We start from the raw sequence: 17,136 nt of genomic DNA, 5'->3' as shown, positions 1-17,136 counted from the left end.
GCGGCTCGCATCCAGTTCAAAACCCTGGTGCTAGCCTATAGGGCAGTGAAAGGAACAGCTCCTTCCTACCTCCGGGCTATGGTCGATGCCTACACCCCTGCCCGACCACTTCGGTCTGCCACCTCGGGGCGACTGATTGCCTCGTCACTCAAGGGTCCTTCTGGCCGATCCACACGGTCACGACTCTTTTCTGTTCTGGCCCCACAGTGGTGGAATGAACTTCCCACTGATGTTAGGACAGCAGAGTCACTGCCCATATTTCGCCGCAGGCTGAAAACTCACCTCTTCAGGAAACACTACCCTTCCTCTCTGCCTGACCTACTTGTTGTTAACTAGTTGTACGAACGCTTGTTTTCTATTGCTGTATTGTTTATTGGATTATTGGATTGTTTATTGGATCTTGTTTAGTCGATTCACTTATTTGTTTTAGCTCATGCTCATTTGATTTAGCTATTTTGTCTCATCTGTTTAAGGAAATAGGTAGCTGATATATTGCACTTTTACCTTAGCGCTAGGTATACTCTTGGTTGCTTGTTTTTGCAGATAATGCACTAAAGACTTCTGGTGATTAGTAGTTTTCGTTCCCTACCTATGTTGAATACACTTATTGTAAGTCGCTTTGGATAAAAGCGTCTGCTAAATGACTGTAATGTAATGTACATGGAAAGAAAAAATGCCTCTGAAAGAAATACAAATAAAAGAATGCCTCTAAGAAAAAATGCCTCTGGAAAATGAAATCAATAAAAGCTATTAAAAAAAAACATCTGGACCACTTTAAAAAAATGTCTCTAAATTTTAGAGAGAGCTGGTGAAATCCAAAAGAAAGAAATAATGTTAAACATTATTTCTTTCTTTTGGATTTCACCAGCTCCTCGAAGAGGTCGAGGAATCTGCTGCTGTCACGCTGCTGAGCAGCGTGACGCTGCTCCTCGACCTCTCGCCGCTCTTCCTCCCTCCTCTGCTCTTCCTCCAGGAAATGGGCAATTGTTCTCCTTTTTTTGGGGTTCTGTGGTGGGGGATCAGCTGAGGTGGAGGGGGATGATGGACCGGGCCTGGCAGAGGAAGATGATGATGATGATGATGAGGTGGTGGTGGTGGTGGAGGAGGAAGAGCAGTGGGGGGTACAGACAGAGGTGGCTGGCTCACCTTCCTCCCGGCCACTTGAGCCAGGTTGGGCCACCTCCTGGCTCAAAGTGGCCGGAGGACATGAGCCAGCAGTTGGCCCTTGGGAGGACCCACCCTCACTGGCCGTCTGGGTCGTCTCACTTGATGAGTCAATCAGAACCGGGGGCACCATAGAGGGGGTGCCCCCGATTGCATCATGCATATCGTCGAACCACGGCCAGGTGTTGGGTGTGTCCTCCCCCTTGTCTGTCCCCGTCCCAGTAGGGGGACATTTGATCTCCTACAAGAATAGAAGCAACATTGTAGTTGAGTTGTGAGCCTATTTGGAACAGTCTTACATGACTTTCACACTGTGAGAGTATCTAAATGCACACAGCAAAGGATAAACAGTACTAAGCACTTGAAATTGCACATTGCAACCATACCTTATATTTCCTTTTCAGATTGTCCCATTTTTTACCCAGCTGGGTGGTGGTGATGGTGGTGACCCCCATCTCTTTCATTATCATCCTGAGGAATACAAAACATGTTACATGCACAGATCCTACTAATTACATCAATGACATATTTATGTGTTGGGAATGTGAAGGTAATGCTTCTTGGATGTCAGGAGATACACACATTCGTACAGTTGTCAACTCTACATACACTAAAATATGAATTGCAGTCCAGCCAACTCAAACATTGATAGACTAACAAAGATGAACATGTATTTCATTGAAAGCTCCAAGACAAGTATGTGTATATGCAGAATATGTTATCCTGCAAATGAAATGACAAATGAAATGATAATTAATCAAACTCACGTCCAAGCTTTTTTGGAAGAATTTCTCCTTCCATCAAAAAGATGGTCCCTGGTGCTCCGGATGGAGATGAGGCTCTGTGTCTCCTCATCTGTCCCTGTAAAGAATTATATTTGTGTGAAGCTCAACATATGTCAGATGATCGTAGCCCTGAAACATGACTGTCATACCATGGAACCGAAAGTTCCTGGTTTGCGATTTTTTTAGATTTACAAACTCTCACATGTACTACACAACGTTCAGATTTCAAATATAAAGTGCTGACCCACGTGCCACAGATGTTACAAGTTGATCCGACCCGTATTGTTCTATAAAAAGCATTTAAATACGATCGCCGGCCATTTTCGATTTTATTTTTAATTGTTTTGTAATGTATCAGAGTGCAATACACCTCCCAACCATTAGTGTCGCATAGTTGAAAGCATCGGAGAAAATGGCCGGCGATTGAATTAAAATGCTCTTTTTATTGAACAATACGGGAGATACGGGTACTTATCCCGGATCGGATCAACTTGTAACATCCGTGGCTCGTGGGCAAGCACTTTATATTTGAAATCTGAACGTTTATGTACATGTGAGAGTTGTCAATGTAAAAAAATCGCAACCCAGGACCTATCGGTTCCATGACGCTTGTGATAGACGAGCGTCATGTGAACCATTGCTAGTCAGATCACAAATTCATGTGTCTTTCGTTGATGAGACACTGACGATATGCACATGAGATTCATAAAATGGTTATTTACGGATATGGACTGGAGTCACTACAGTCCATATCCGTATATAAGCATTTCGTAGTGTAATCTACAGTTTATTTTCTATATGTTTTGTTGTATTGTATGTGGATCCTAACAAATAAACAGAACAAACAACAAAACCACTGTTATTGTGCATCAATTTAGATGGCCACATTGTATACTATCTTTATAATTAACATCGTTGGTAACTTACAAATGTGAATGGGATCGTCGCTCTTTTTCGGAGGCATAACTGCTTCTGTTTGTTTGGGGAACGGACACATGTGGAGGAGGAGAATTTATACGTCACGGGAGAAGGGAAAAAACAAAAAAAACGTGTACACGTGATGCGGAAGTCTGCCGCGGAGGAGCTGACGAGAGTGGTCGAGCCTACACTTGATGTACACTCGCTAAATGCGGAAGTAGAGAGCCTCCTCGGCTCCTCCACTCGACTCCACTCGCCTCCTCCAAGAAGCAACTGAGTAATTGGAATTTAGCACATCCGGTTTGGAGTCGGAGTGACCGAGTGGGAGTGAGCGAGTGGCCGAGATTTTCGGGTTTGGAATCTGGCTTTAGTGTTTGTAGCCTGCACGCGCACGCTGCTCAAGGGAGAGAGAGACAGCCACTGTGCAGAATGTTTGTTACCAAGTTGCTTATTTGTGACCCAAATTGTTTTCACAAAGGCAATGCATTGCATAAAAAGGAAAAATATAATCCTCACCCAACCTTCAAGTCAGGAGGCCACATGCTTTGTCCAAAAGCTCTGAATTGATTCAGAGCTAAACCCTCAGAAATGTTCCTCGACCAAACTTCTCTCCTTCCAGATCCATACGTTCTCCGGCCACACTACTCACTGGTTTATCAATTCCTGATTTTGGTTTAGTACAGGCTTACAAGAGTCTCTTTCTCAAACACCACCAAACATCTTTTTCAATACCTAAAATGGAACCCCAGGCCGCCTCACTTCCTGTACTTTTATAGCTGTTCCTGATACCTCACTTCCTGTGGAACTTTTGCTGCTTTTTCCCCACAGCGCCCCCTATGTGTGAACCATGTCAACAGAAAATGAATCATAATGGCCATAATCATCTTACACAAAACTTCTTTTTTTTTCTGTACACTACATTTAGGTGTTAAATATTCAACCATATTTTAACCAATATATTCCCCTGTAATCACCAAGTATGTTATGTTTCTTGTGTATCTTTTTCTTTCAATACTCATCATACCTGGACAGGAAATACATTATTTCACACATTTATGTGGCAGTGTCACAAATGTATTCGACCTAAAAGTAGTCGAATATTCAATCATTCGCCGGTGAAATATCACATTTTCATCCAATACAACGCCGTGTTGCAAGCCTTGAAAACAAGCTATATATATATATTTATATTTATACACATAATACATCACACCTGTCTATTGTGTGTCCCGTACGTATGTGTTCCCCAAAGGAAGCTTTCATTTGTTCAGTCCAGCAATCATGTCTGTCCCCAGAAACCTCTCATCTCCACATTATAACTTTCTGTGTTATTTCATACATTAACGCCCTACTTGATCATACTACGGCGTCACACAAAAGCATCAAAAATAGCAGATCTACAAGCTCGAAACGCGACGCTTCGCGCTGCGTTTTGAGCTTGTAGAACTGCTATTTTTGATGCTTTTAAATTTGACTCCTGAATAGTAACAGTTTTGAACATGTGAGGTTTACACCTGACAGACCATGTGAAAGTTAGTCAGATTAAAACTTGAGTCAAAGTACTCAAGTAGTGGTATTTAAAAAATACTTTTTTTTACAAAAAAGCACATTTTCCTTTTTTTAAATACATTTTCAAAAGTTCTCAAGAATAGAGAAAATAGTAGATTTTTGGAACAGGGCTTTTAATGGTACATTCATAATGTACTTTTTATCCCTTCCTAGAAATGTAATGGAGTGAAAGTATCCAAAAAATACTCTAGTTGAGTACTCAAATAAATGTACTTTGATACCCAATAAATATAATACAAATAATACAAACTCATGATTCACTATTTTTATTTCAATAAAAATAGTGAATGCTCTGCCGGTCATCAAACAATAGTTTTCCCCGATTGGAGCAGGGAAAACTGAAACTCATGCCTTAGTGGAGTGATTGGATTTTATTGTTTGTACATGTCTGATGAAGTCTTTTTTGTTCTTTGTGAAGGCTTTCAACCTAACTACTACTAGAAAAGGGCTACTCAATTATCTAGTCAAATAAACCTAACAAAAGAAGAAAGAAGTTGCCTTTTTGAGTTGGGCAAGAGGATTCAGATACATTCCCAGATAACTTAGATAGATACTTTATTGAGCCCAAAGGAACGAATTGCATTCAACTGCTCCTGATGCCATACATTTCTCCATTTCATTTCCCATTTGAAAGAACCATAACAGATCCAGTTACCATTTGTATTATGATGCATCTTTGGGACAGCAGTATTACAAAACGTACACCAGGTAAAAACATTTTCTTGCATTAATAAAAATGTAAAATAAAAGGTTGAAATCTTGTTTGAAGTGACCAAACATTGCCTGCCCACCACGCAGAGGTTGTGGGTTTAAATCCACCGCGGTGCATCCGGCTTTGTGGAGCGTCTATACGAACACATTTGGCCCGCGTTCGGGGGAGGGAAGACGGGCGGAAGGGGTTTGCACGTAATCCTACGGGCTGGGGAGGGCACCTGTCAGCAGGGAGTGTTGGGCGGGAGGAGTAGGACGAAGGCTCAATGTCCTCCCTGCGGGGGCTCCTCACTGGCAGGCGAGTCAGTAGGATACAACAGCAGTGACAACACACGTGTGTCAATTGGCATAACGACTACATTGGGGAGAAAAGGGGTAATAAAGAAAAAATATAAATAAAAGACCAAACATTTCTACCAATGAGGTCACATTTATGCAGGTTTCTGAACTGTCCACAGCCCTCCTCTGAGACACAGAGTGAGTAAACAGAAATGGTGCCATCTTATAATGAGCATTAGTGAGGACCAATTATATGAAGATATGTTCAGTATTTAGGTCCTTACACACCGGGGCGATTTTTTTCATGCGAATAATACGTTTTTTAAAAAAACCTTATAAAATCCAATGCAAGCTTCCACACCAGTTTCGCGGAGTGAAAAAAGCGTCTTTTAATTATTCGGAACGAGTCCGAATTTTGCGTATATTCGCATATTCGCCGGTGTGTAACCGCCTTTATACTTCGTAGTACAATGGTTGTGTAGAAAATGCATCACGACGCGTTGTGAGCTTGTATTAAACAAGGGAATCATGCTACTCTCATTATTTAGTTTTGTTTTTTAAATAATCATTCATTAACCGTACATAATCGAGGCAAAAGTTATAAATATGATTTGAAGTCATAAAGGCCCAGCCCTAGATCATACATGTGTCTGATATAATTTATCAACTCACATTGATCCTTTGAAAAAAGCATTCGTTTCCATTTAACTAACAGCTTCTCTACGTATGAATCTATGTGCATTTGGACCAAAGCGTTTGTCACAAACTGCAGCTAAAGGTTTCCCCCCCTTTTATGGGTCATCATGTGTTGTTTTACATAACTCATGTCACCAAAGCCTTTGTTGCAAACTGTACAAGCGAATAGCTTTTCCTCTGTATGGGTCACCATGTGTTGTTTTAGATGACTCAATTGACTAAAGCCTTTGCTACAAACCTTACAAGTAAAGGGCTTTTCTCCTGTATGGATCATCATGTGTCTTTTCAGATGACCCTTTTGAATACAGCCGTGGCCACAAACTGTACAAGTAAATGGCTTTTCCCCTGTATGGGTCATCATGTGTGCTTTTAGATGATGCCCGTATCTAAAGCCTTTGCTACAAACTTCACAAGTAAAGGGTATTTCCTCTGTATGGGTACTCATGTGTGTCTTTAGCTTTCCCTTACGATGAAACATTTTGCAACAAACTGTACAAGTAAATGGCTTGGCTCTTTTCTTCCCTGTGTGACTCTGCATGGACTGAGTTTCTTGTGTTTTCATGTGTTCAGTTGAGGTGCTGGCTACAGGCTCGGTCTCTCTGTTTTCACCATCATCATCTTCACTTTTCACTGCTAGTAATGTCAGCATTGGCCTATCAACCTCTTCTGGTCTTTGAAGTAGCTCCTCCTGCTCCTCTTTAATGTGTGGAGGCTCTGGTTCCTCCTGGACCAGACTGGGACTCCTCTCCTCTTCAGGGGAAACCTCCTCTTTACACACAGGGAGGTGCAGGGAGTCTAGGGAAAAGATACAATGAAAGCAACCATGACATATTTTACCTTTAAATTGTTCTCTTCTTTTTTCATTAAGGGTTTGTTTGGAAATGCGCACCGGGAGCGCACTCACGTATTAGTTTGCATTGGCCAGTGCTATATATCCGAACGCACCCTAAGTGTTACCTCTGTTTCATAGGTGTGCTAGTTGGAGTAACTTCCTCTGTTAATAAATGGTCTATTGCTAAACCATAGATCCAGCCTCATTTATCTAAGATATTTGTTATTGGCTGCAACCATTCCACTTTACCAATACACTTTGTGGTGGAAATTGAACGCCGTCTCAGTTTTGTACTGTAATCAAATGTTTGAATGTTTGTGTACACTACAGCTGTCTATCATAATAGATGATCAGTAGGGCCGGGCCGGTTATTTCATAATCATGCGTCAGCCAGCTATCGACATGTGTATCATTACAAAAACTCTGTCATAATCACCATTTATCAATGTTTTGCTTTTAATGTTTGTGTGTTAAGCGATTCCCATCACAGTTCAGCTAAAAATTCTCCCAAGCTCACGTTTTGGTTCACTCAACACCCTGCTATGTACAAGGTTTAATAAATGCATGGCTTTTTAAATAACTTCACAACAAGGCCGGCACCATCTGAGCCTATCTGGGAAGCCGGAGGTCCCAAGTTTGATTCCAGCCCTCAGCAATGTGTCGAAGTGTCCCTGAGCAAGACACTTAGCCCCTAACTGCTCCCCCCTCCGCACTCCTTTGTAGGCAGCACTCAGCTGGGTGAAGCTGAAACTCTAATTCCCCATGAAAAAGATCTCAAAAAAGAAAAGGGATGCTAGGGTTCAAGTGGTTAAACATGTGTTGTTTGATCAATTGAACTCTTTGTTCTTTACCGAGTAGCTCCGCCAACCAGGCCTGCTAGAGACTATACACAAGAAACATGCATTCAGACACAATCTCATGCTCCAGTGAGCAAAGGAACAGCATTATGGTGTCGGAATCGGTATGCAACGACACGATTACACCTAATACAGACGTGAATCAACTGTATCACGACTTGAGAAAAAGTGTGGAAAGAGACCTTAAGCTACACTGGCAAATAGTCGCTCTATCTGACTACTGGCGACAAGGCCTAATCCCCAGAGGACTTCGTATTGACAAATTCCCCTCGTTTGGGAGCGACAATACAACCTTCAAAAAGAAGTGGGAATCGATTTTAAATAAGTGATCGTTGGACCTCATTCTGCTGCTCATTGAAGAGGCTAAAGCAGAGAGAACCACTCTGAAAGAACAATTCCATGAGATCGGAGCTCAACTGGGTCAGACAAATGACACTCAACAACTTCCCTTCGAAGAGAAACTCACTGTTGACCTGAACAAACTGGAGACTACTATCAAACAAACCAAACTGGGCAACTTCAACAGAGACCAGAACGACTACAAGGTCAAGGACAAGATGTACTTCTGGGGGAAACGACCTAGATGTGGACTTTCTCACCAACGCTCTCAAAGCCAACCCAGGGACAAGACGGGTGTCATTCAACTTGACCGGCAGCGAGGATGAGCTTAACCACCAGTCACCACCTTCTCAACCTTCTAGGGCTTCTGGCCTGCCCTGCAAGCAATCTTCACCCGCAAAAGACGCAGGGGACGAAAGAAGAAAACCGCAACAGGACAGGCCGACACGCAGGACGGGGCTATGGGCTAAGACGCACAGCATTTATTTTATTCATTTTTTTTTTTTTGACACAAGAACAATGGCTTCCATTATAGCATTGCTAACTTTCCAGGAATAGAAAGCCTGCAGTTTCTATTAGCTTGGATTCCCCATCGATGATGTCACTGGTAGACAGGTTTCTGAACTGTCCACAGCCCTCCTCTGAGCCACAGACTGAGTAGACAAAAATGGTGCCATGTTATAATGAGCATTAGTGAGGACCAATTATATGAAGACAGGTTGGAAATGGGTGAAGTCGTCCTTTAACCCACGCTGAACGTACAGCCTTAAATGAGCTGCAACGCAATAAAGACATTGTGATAAAAAGAGCAGATAATAGGAGGGGCAGTTGTTGTGTGGGATTATGACCAAGTATGTTCAAGAGGCTCATCGTCAGCTAGAAAACACTGAGTATTACACTGAACTCCATAGTAATCCTCTTCTCCGCATGCAGGAGGAACTCACTGCTGTAGTGGACCGAGCTAAAGCAAGCCCTACAGAAGTCCCTGGACGGGTGCTACACCAGAATGTTACGTGTGGTACTGAACATCAACCACGACGAGCACATTTCCAACAAGCGTCTGTACGGGGCACTACCAAGTGTATCAGAAAAGATAGCAGTCAGGAGGATGAGACTAGCCGGCCACTGCCACCGGCACCGAGAATTCCCGGTCAAAAAGCTTGTACTGTGGGAACCAACACACGGGCATCGATCAAGAGGACGTCCCACACCTACCTACGTGGATGTACAAAGGAAAGATGCTGGTGCAGAAAGCACAAAGGAGCTGGCCAGATGTATGGAGAACCGAGATGACTGGAGACTCCGATGGAGGGCTCGTCTGAGGACGACGTAGAGAGAGAGCTAAAGACAGTGGATGGATCACCACCAGTGAACACGGATTCCTTTCATGCGAACATCCTAGATTGGAAACATTTTATTTGTTGCCGAAAGTGCATAAGGAGCCCAAAGACAATCCCCCAGGTAGGCCAATTGTGGCCGCTAATGGGATCCTCACAGAACCCGCATCGCAGTTCATTGACTATTTTCTAAAACCTTGTGTTCACAATGTACCTTCATATGTGCGGGACACTACAGATGTCTTAAATTGAGTCATATTGATGAGGACACAGTTTGGGACTTCATGGTCATGGTTACTATGGACGTTGATATCTACCTGTCTACATGCCCCCTTTAGTACCCATATATGGAGCTGAGTGATTGCGGTCATCCCTTAAGCCAATTTTAGGGTGCGTTCCGAAATACAGCACTGAGCACACTGGCCAATACAAACTAATAGGCGAGTGTGCTCCGGTGCGCAATTTCCGAATGCACCCTTAATATAGGATATAAAGCCTGGGGTTAAAAAGAACACGGAACTAGCGGACAGAAATGATTAGTTTTCCCTCCGTTACAAGCAGGAATTGTGTGCTGAGCGAAGGTGAGTGGAAATGGTTACACAACATTTATGTAGCGTTTGTCGTTTTATAGCTTTGTATCTGCAGTTGAAGCTCAGCTCAGCTTGGATCGTAGCTTTGTAGATGTTGTAGCAGCTACAAACATCAGGTGTAGCTTTGTAACTTCATGTCACTTTGTATTTGACAGAGTGAACACAGCATAAATGTTGGTTTCGATATATTTTCGGTTAATTGTCAGTTCTAGTAGGCAGAGATCTCTGATCATATGTGAGACCAGCCACCACCTGTCTGTGTGACTGAATGAACCGAGCGCCACCAGGTGGCTGAACTTGGCTTGGCAAGATAAGAAAATATGAGCACAACTCAAGTGTCAACAAGTAGTTTCTTTAAATGCAGTTCAGAGGAGTTCATACAGACATTCATTAAAATGTCCTTAAATTAGGTACCTGCTATTTAAGTAGGTACGGGTATTCGTCTGCGTCCAATACAACCATCTTGAAATTTAAACTTTACTGTTTCTGAACCAACACCCATCTGACATACCAGGGGGCATAGCAGTGGCGGCCATATTGTGGTGCCACCGATCAAAAGCCCATTCATTTTTCCCATAGTGATTTCCGAAAATATTTATATGAATTATTTTAAGCCTGGAACCAAGCCATCCAGGCTCCTGGTGAATCATGACCATAAAACATTTGATTCTGTGAAGAAAATATCCTTTGCTAAACAAAGGATATTTATTAAATATAGTAGGCTATATCATAAAATTGTATTAAATATTCAAATACATTTTTTCACAGAAAAATATATGGGCTGATTGTATGGCATTTAGCCTTGTTAGTTGAATACTTAAAACGTTTTACCTGAGTGAGTGTCACACCTGGTCTTCCTATGTAGTAATGTCCATGTTGACACATCAGCCTCTTCCTGTTCCTGTTTAATCGGTTGTGGTTCCTCCTGGACCAGACTGGGGTTCCTCTTCTCCTCATGTTCAGATGAAACCTCTTTACACACAGACAGAAGGAGGACAGAAGAGGTAGAATCAGCACAACAACTCAAAGTGTAGTTCAGCTAGCAGCTTAGCTACTTGTAGCTAAGCTCGTGTTGACCATATGTAAACATGTGTTTAGCTGTCATAATTATTTATTATTTGTAATTATTTAGTTGTCTCTGCCAGGCCGAAGTCTTGCACCCTGTCCGTCCATCCGTGCGTGTCCGTCCGTCCGTCCGTCCACGAGTGAAACCGATCGCAGTGAATCTGTGCATACACACTCCCTGGATACCACACGAGAATCTCAGATAGGCCTGTTATAGCGCCAACAGGAGGCCTATATTTGCAAAAGACATGTTTTTATATTACTCTTACAGATGTTGTCCAAACGTCACTCAAATCGGTACACAGTATCTCTATAATTATGTGATCAAGATAGATCCGTCTTGGATTGGTCTGATTTGAACCAAATGCCTCAAACATGAAAGCACCACTAGGCCGAGGAGGAAACGACACTTTAAAATGTTAAAATCAGCGTCATTGTGGCGCTATAACAGGCCGATTCGTGTTCTTACCTATAACTGCACCGATCTGCGTGAAACTTTGCGCGCACACTCCCTAGAGGCCAAGGAAACTCTGCCTTACATTTTTCACATAAAGGATAATTCCTTTTAACAGGTCGTTCATGAAAGTCCTTGCGGTCTTGTTTCCAATGAGAACCTGTGAGCAATTGGGGTTAAGAGTCTTGCTCAGGGACAAATTTCATATCATCGGCACATATGCTGGGATAGCCTGGAATCGAACCTGGGGCAACCAGGGCCAGCTGGTTCCCTAGGCGGGCTCACTAACCACTCAGCTATGGCCGCCCCTCATCTGCCTTTCATTGCGCCATCAGGAGGCCGACTTTGGTAAAACACATTTTACTTCAGATTTTGTCCAAAAATCATGCAAATCGGTACACAGTATTTCTATAGTCATGTGATCAAGACGTACGGATATTTCAGATTTTTCATGTTTCATCCTGATTGGCTAATATTGGCCTCCACAGTTTTCAGGATTGGTCTGTTTTGAAAACAATGCCTCAAATAATGAACGCAGCGTGCAATTTCCATGAAGTTTTGCACACAGATTCCCACTAGGCCATGGAAGAAATGCCACCCTTTTCACATTGGCCTGTTATAGCGCCACCAGCAGGTCCATTTTTGCAAAACACATTTTTGGAACAAAATGTCTTAAATCATGAACGCAGCATCCGATTGCCGTGAATTGCCTAAAAAGAAATGGCACCATTTTCACATTGGCCTAATATAGCGCCTCCAGGAGGCCACAGTAAGTTTCCTGACCTGGCGGAGACCTGTGCTCAGAGGAGCACTTTTTCTAATTTCTTATATTTCTTCATTTTATTTTATTTTTAGTGTCTTTATTGCTTATTATTTATATTTGCCCAATTATACTTGGTTGTTTAAGTTAACGTTGTGCCGGAAGTATTAACAGTTTCAGTAAAGCTGGAACACTATATATGGTATCAGATAGACCCCTTAAGTGTTTACACTTCCGTTGGTTTGACAGCGAGACGCAGGACCAGGGTTTCCAATCTAAGTCAATCGAATACGAGAACAAGGTCCTGCTAATCACTCATAACTGCATAAACGGATATGCACCTCCCTTCCTACAGAAACTAATTAAGCCTCCATAAACTTCCACCCGCACCCTCAGATCTGCGAACAGATTCCTCCTCGATGTCCCTAGTACCAATCTACACACCATGGGGGGCCGGGCCTTCTGCTCTGCAGCACCGTGCCTGAGGAACAGCCTGCCTATCGATTTGAGAGCACTGCAGACCCTGGGCTCTTTTAAAACAGGCCTAAAGACTCTTAAGGGCTTTTCGTGTTAAATTGTTGTGTAACCACTGTCAGCAATATCCTTTTGTCCTTAACATTTTTAAACCGTGTTTTAACCTTCTATGATTGATTGTGTTTTAACCATGTAGCACTCTGGGATTCCCTGTGAATTAAATGTGCAATACAAATAAAATTTATTATTGATATTATTAATGTCTGTATTTGAATGTTTCAATAATGTATTGATTTAATACACTTCTGTTGCTGTTTGAGCTTGTTCATTGGCACTTTGTTGATTTCATTCCCTTTGGTTATGTGCAGAGGCCAGTGAGGTGTGTTTGTGATACATGTTCTTCATTTGTTACATAGTATTTGTTGTACAATATTTACGTTATGTTTCTGTTATGTCTAATGTGAACGTTTGTTCATTTATGCTTCATGTTCACCAGTTAGATGTTAATTTGTTTTTCCTGAAAGAGTGCATAATAAATCCACCAGGGAGAAATAACTACGGTCTTGGTTTTTGACTGAAGGTAGCAGAGCTGCCAAGTCTCACCCTTTGAGAGTGAGAGTCACGGAATTTAACCTGTTCTCACGCCTCACGCCACACTTGCCATTTCTCACGCTTTTTTCCCCCTCTCACAGCAAAAAAAAAAAAAAAAAAAACGGGTGGAAAACTGAACGCTCGTCCTTAAACACACCGCCCCATTTTTTCCGTGGACCGTGGCCGCCGGATTAGACCCGGGGTGAGGGTGTTTTAGGACGGCGGTTGAACCGTCGTCCTTAAGTATCATTCATAGTCGGACGTAAGGAGACGTAACGAGCGCCAACGCTCCTTACGTTGTTGGTTTTGTCTCCCCCTCCGTCACTTGCGGCTCCAGGATTTCCTTCCGTGTAGTCGACATTCACCGTCAGGCCGACGTGTACATTCAACTACGTTGCCTGTAGTACCAGTGGTGCCCGTTGGCAGTATAAGGAAAAAAAGTTCCCTCTTTCTCCAAAAAAAGACCCACGTTGGTTGGTGGAAGTACTTGAGTAAATGTACTTAATTACTTAGACCCGTCGTTCCACGGTCTGTGACAATATATAGCATATATAGCACAGTGCAGTAGGGGTCGAAACTCACGTTTTGTAGACAACCATTGTTTTTGTCTAGTTTGTGGACTAGTTTGTGTCTTTTATTGCATTGTTTTGGCTAGATGCTACAATGGTAGCTTCATGTTGTTAGCTGCGCTGATGCCAGCTGCGCATGCGTCCGTAAAGAACGGACGGAATCCCTCACCCCCTGACGCACGTTTTAGACCCATCTAGGGACTTTGAACGGGCCTTTAAGCACCCTCGCATTGACGTGAAACGCAGCCCCAAAACACACTCACCCCCATTTTTTTCGCCGACCGAGCTCGCCAGATATACCCGGGGCAAGCGTGTTTTGGGACGAGGCGTACTTGTATTCTATCACGCCCACCAGCCAACATGTGATTTCATTCACTGGCTTGTTTACAAGTCAAATTTGGGGAAATAAAATAATCAGGAGCTCAAAAACGTAATGAGAGGATACAAGAGCTATCTGTGCAAAAGCTGCAAAGTGTGCAGATTTAAGCAAGTATTTTAAAACAGTGAAAGCTACCAAGGAAAAAGAAACAGAACATTTTTAGACGACTCAAACTAGCGACCACAGAGTTACTTATCATCAGATCCAAAGATTTGTTGTGAATAATTATAAACAAGCAACCTTCTGTTGCTTCCAAGTTGGGGGGTAGTTTGACCAAAACCGAAGGTATTGAAGAGGAGGACACAGAGAATGTTGCGGTCATCAGAGAGCAAAGGATTTAGCTGCTGCCATTCTGATAATGTCAGGAGCAACCAGACAACACTACGACCAGGTAGGGTCCATTAATAGCCCTGGTCCAGAGCGTTAATGAGTTCTCTCTACGCCCTGCCAGGCGCTGGGCTCTGCGCTTGTACAAGGAATTCCACTGCCCTGCGAGGGCTCCAACAGTAGTGAAAATAAACAAAACCATTTCGCTACACACCTAAACAAAGGCTGTTTTGTGTTGTTGAAAGTCTGTTCTCAGAGGTGGGAAGCCTCTCAGCACCCCACCTTCTCTGTAAAATACACTTTTTGGCCAGAAAAGAAAATATTTCACAGGAAGGAAAAAATGTTTTTGGTTGCTCCACAGTGCCCTCTACAGATCTGGTCAATGGCATTTTTCTATTAGGCTGCCCCAACGCTCCTGATTTCGTGTATAGAGGGGCGGGTGTATAGAGCCGGCGAGAGATTGCGCCTGATCCCATTGGTTCACCGATCTGTCCGTCAACCCCCGCCCCGTTAACATAACATTACGAGCGACGCCCACTGCACTCTGGTTGGTTGGGAAATGAAACACTTCCTCATACGAGTACACCGACGCGCTGGGCCAGGCTTTTATTTTTTAGCAAAACTAAACAAAAGCCTGGAGCTCGAGGCTATTTTTCTATTGACCAGATTTTTCTTTCCGGTGTAACATTTTCTTTTCTGGCCAAAAAGTGTATTATACAGAGAAGGACTCACTAACGCTTTGGACCAGGGCTAGGTCCATTAAAGACGGGGTGCCGTGATTTTCAGTGATCCCCCCCAAAACATAATCATCAGGTATTATGGTTATACTAGGAGGAAGATTTTTTCAAAAAAAGTGTACAAAAATTGTTAAAATTATGTTTTTGTGGACACGCCTCCAGTTCATTAAGTATACCTGCTTCTCACCTTAGCACCTCCTCCACCACCTTAGCACCACCCACCTGTCCTAGTCCCTCCTCCTCCTCATGCCCACACCTGTTGTGTTATGATAATGAGGGGGAGGGTATGTTTTTACTATGTCACTAAAGCGCTGTTTCTCTATTGGCACGTTTGACCCTCAAGGTTTCAGCCTCCAGGTAGAAACTCAAAATAGTCAGAGAAGACATAAAACACCATAAAAACACCACCAGGGGGCTTAATGGAGTTCTATCAACCTCATACACACATGAAAAACAGAAAAAGTGCAAAACCATGGCACCACCTCTTTAAGTGTTTCCAAATGGACTGCAGTCTGCACAGAACCCTATCCATCAGATCCAAAGTAGACTAGTTGTTTTAGTGAAGTACATAATGAAGTTTCTCAGCTGCTATTTGTTATTAGTGTCTATATGTCCTCTGAAACAAAGGGGTTTATAGTGAGATGTGAGAACTTACTTAGGCTGCTTTATAAATAAACCACTTTGAAACTTAAGATGAGGGCCAATGTTGAACAAAATATATATATATATATTTCAAAAATTAAATAAGCCCCCCCCCTGCGACGTTTCCCTTTTGCCACACATCTACACTTCATGAAGTATTTTTTTGTACCGAATTAACCGAAATAAAGTAATAAAAAACGGAAATAAAAGGGCGCGCACGCACTGGCCGCACATGCACGCAAGCGTGTGCGGCGCTCGTGCATGTGATGACACTAAAGTCTCACTCCTAGATTTTCCTGAAACTTGGCAGCCCTGAGGTAGTGATAATGTGTTTGATATGAAGCATGAACCAACCTGCTCTGTGTAGTTTGATGTGTGGCTGTAGCATCACGTCCAGCAGTTTGTTTTGTGTCTCCAGCAGAGTTTCTAGTGTCTCTATCTCTCTCTGGAAGAGGTTGCACATGAACTCTGCAGCCGCACTGAGGCGCTCCAACACAAACACTCTGACCTTAAGCTTCACACTACAAACATCAACACCACGCTGTTTCTCCAAAACACACAATATCTCCTCTCCCACCGACGTCATGTGTTCATTTATCTTCAGCCGTACAGACTCCATTTGACTCATTTTACCTCCTTTATGAGACATTTAAGCTCTCTGTTCCTACTGTAATACTTATATAATGTGTAAAGCTCTCTATTCCTACGTGTATCTACATGCATCTCAGCCCCCTCGCCTGCAAGTCGGCGTCGCTTAGAAAACGCCGTTTGCGTCGTTGCGGATCACCAGCTCAGAAAATAAACAATACTTATTTACTTCCGGCCGGGTCAACGTGTTACATGCATTAGCAGCAAAGGATCCAGGCACTATTGTCTTTCGCCACCTGGTGGAGGAGGTGTGTAACTGAATAAAGGACGGATGGATGGATGGACTGCCTTCCACTTTCTTTTGAATAACATGATGTTTTACAAAATAATTAATAGTAATACATTTCACATATCGTTGATATTATCAAAAATTAGTACCAGACATATCTATGTGTCTACATATTTTGACAGCT

At 42.8% G+C, this 17,136-nt stretch overlaps 1 protein-coding gene across 1 annotated transcript; it reads right to left on the bottom strand.

Annotated features, from left to right (window-relative positions):
• Nucleotides 1–5,064: 5,064 nt before the first annotated feature.
• On the bottom strand, nt 5,065–16,757 carry LOC308096813 (uncharacterized protein). The gene is made up of 3 exons (XM_080444279.1): nt 16,430–16,757; nt 10,909–11,049; nt 5,065–6,917 (listed from the first exon to the last, which is right to left on the bottom strand). The coding sequence occupies exons 1-3, from the start codon at nt 16,722–16,724 to the stop codon at nt 6,199–6,201; spliced, it is 1,155 nt and encodes a 384-aa protein (XP_080300405.1). The 5' UTR covers nt 16,725–16,757; the 3' UTR covers nt 5,065–6,198.
• Nucleotides 16,758–17,136: the final 379 nt, after the last annotated feature.

The sequence above is a fragment of the Gymnoscopelus braueri genome, assembly GCF_963280865.1.
Source record: "Gymnoscopelus braueri genome assembly, chromosome: 12".
NCBI lineage: Eukaryota > Metazoa > Chordata > Actinopteri > Myctophiformes > Myctophidae > Gymnoscopelus > Gymnoscopelus braueri.
This window is presented reverse-complemented; position numbering and strand designations above follow the sequence as displayed.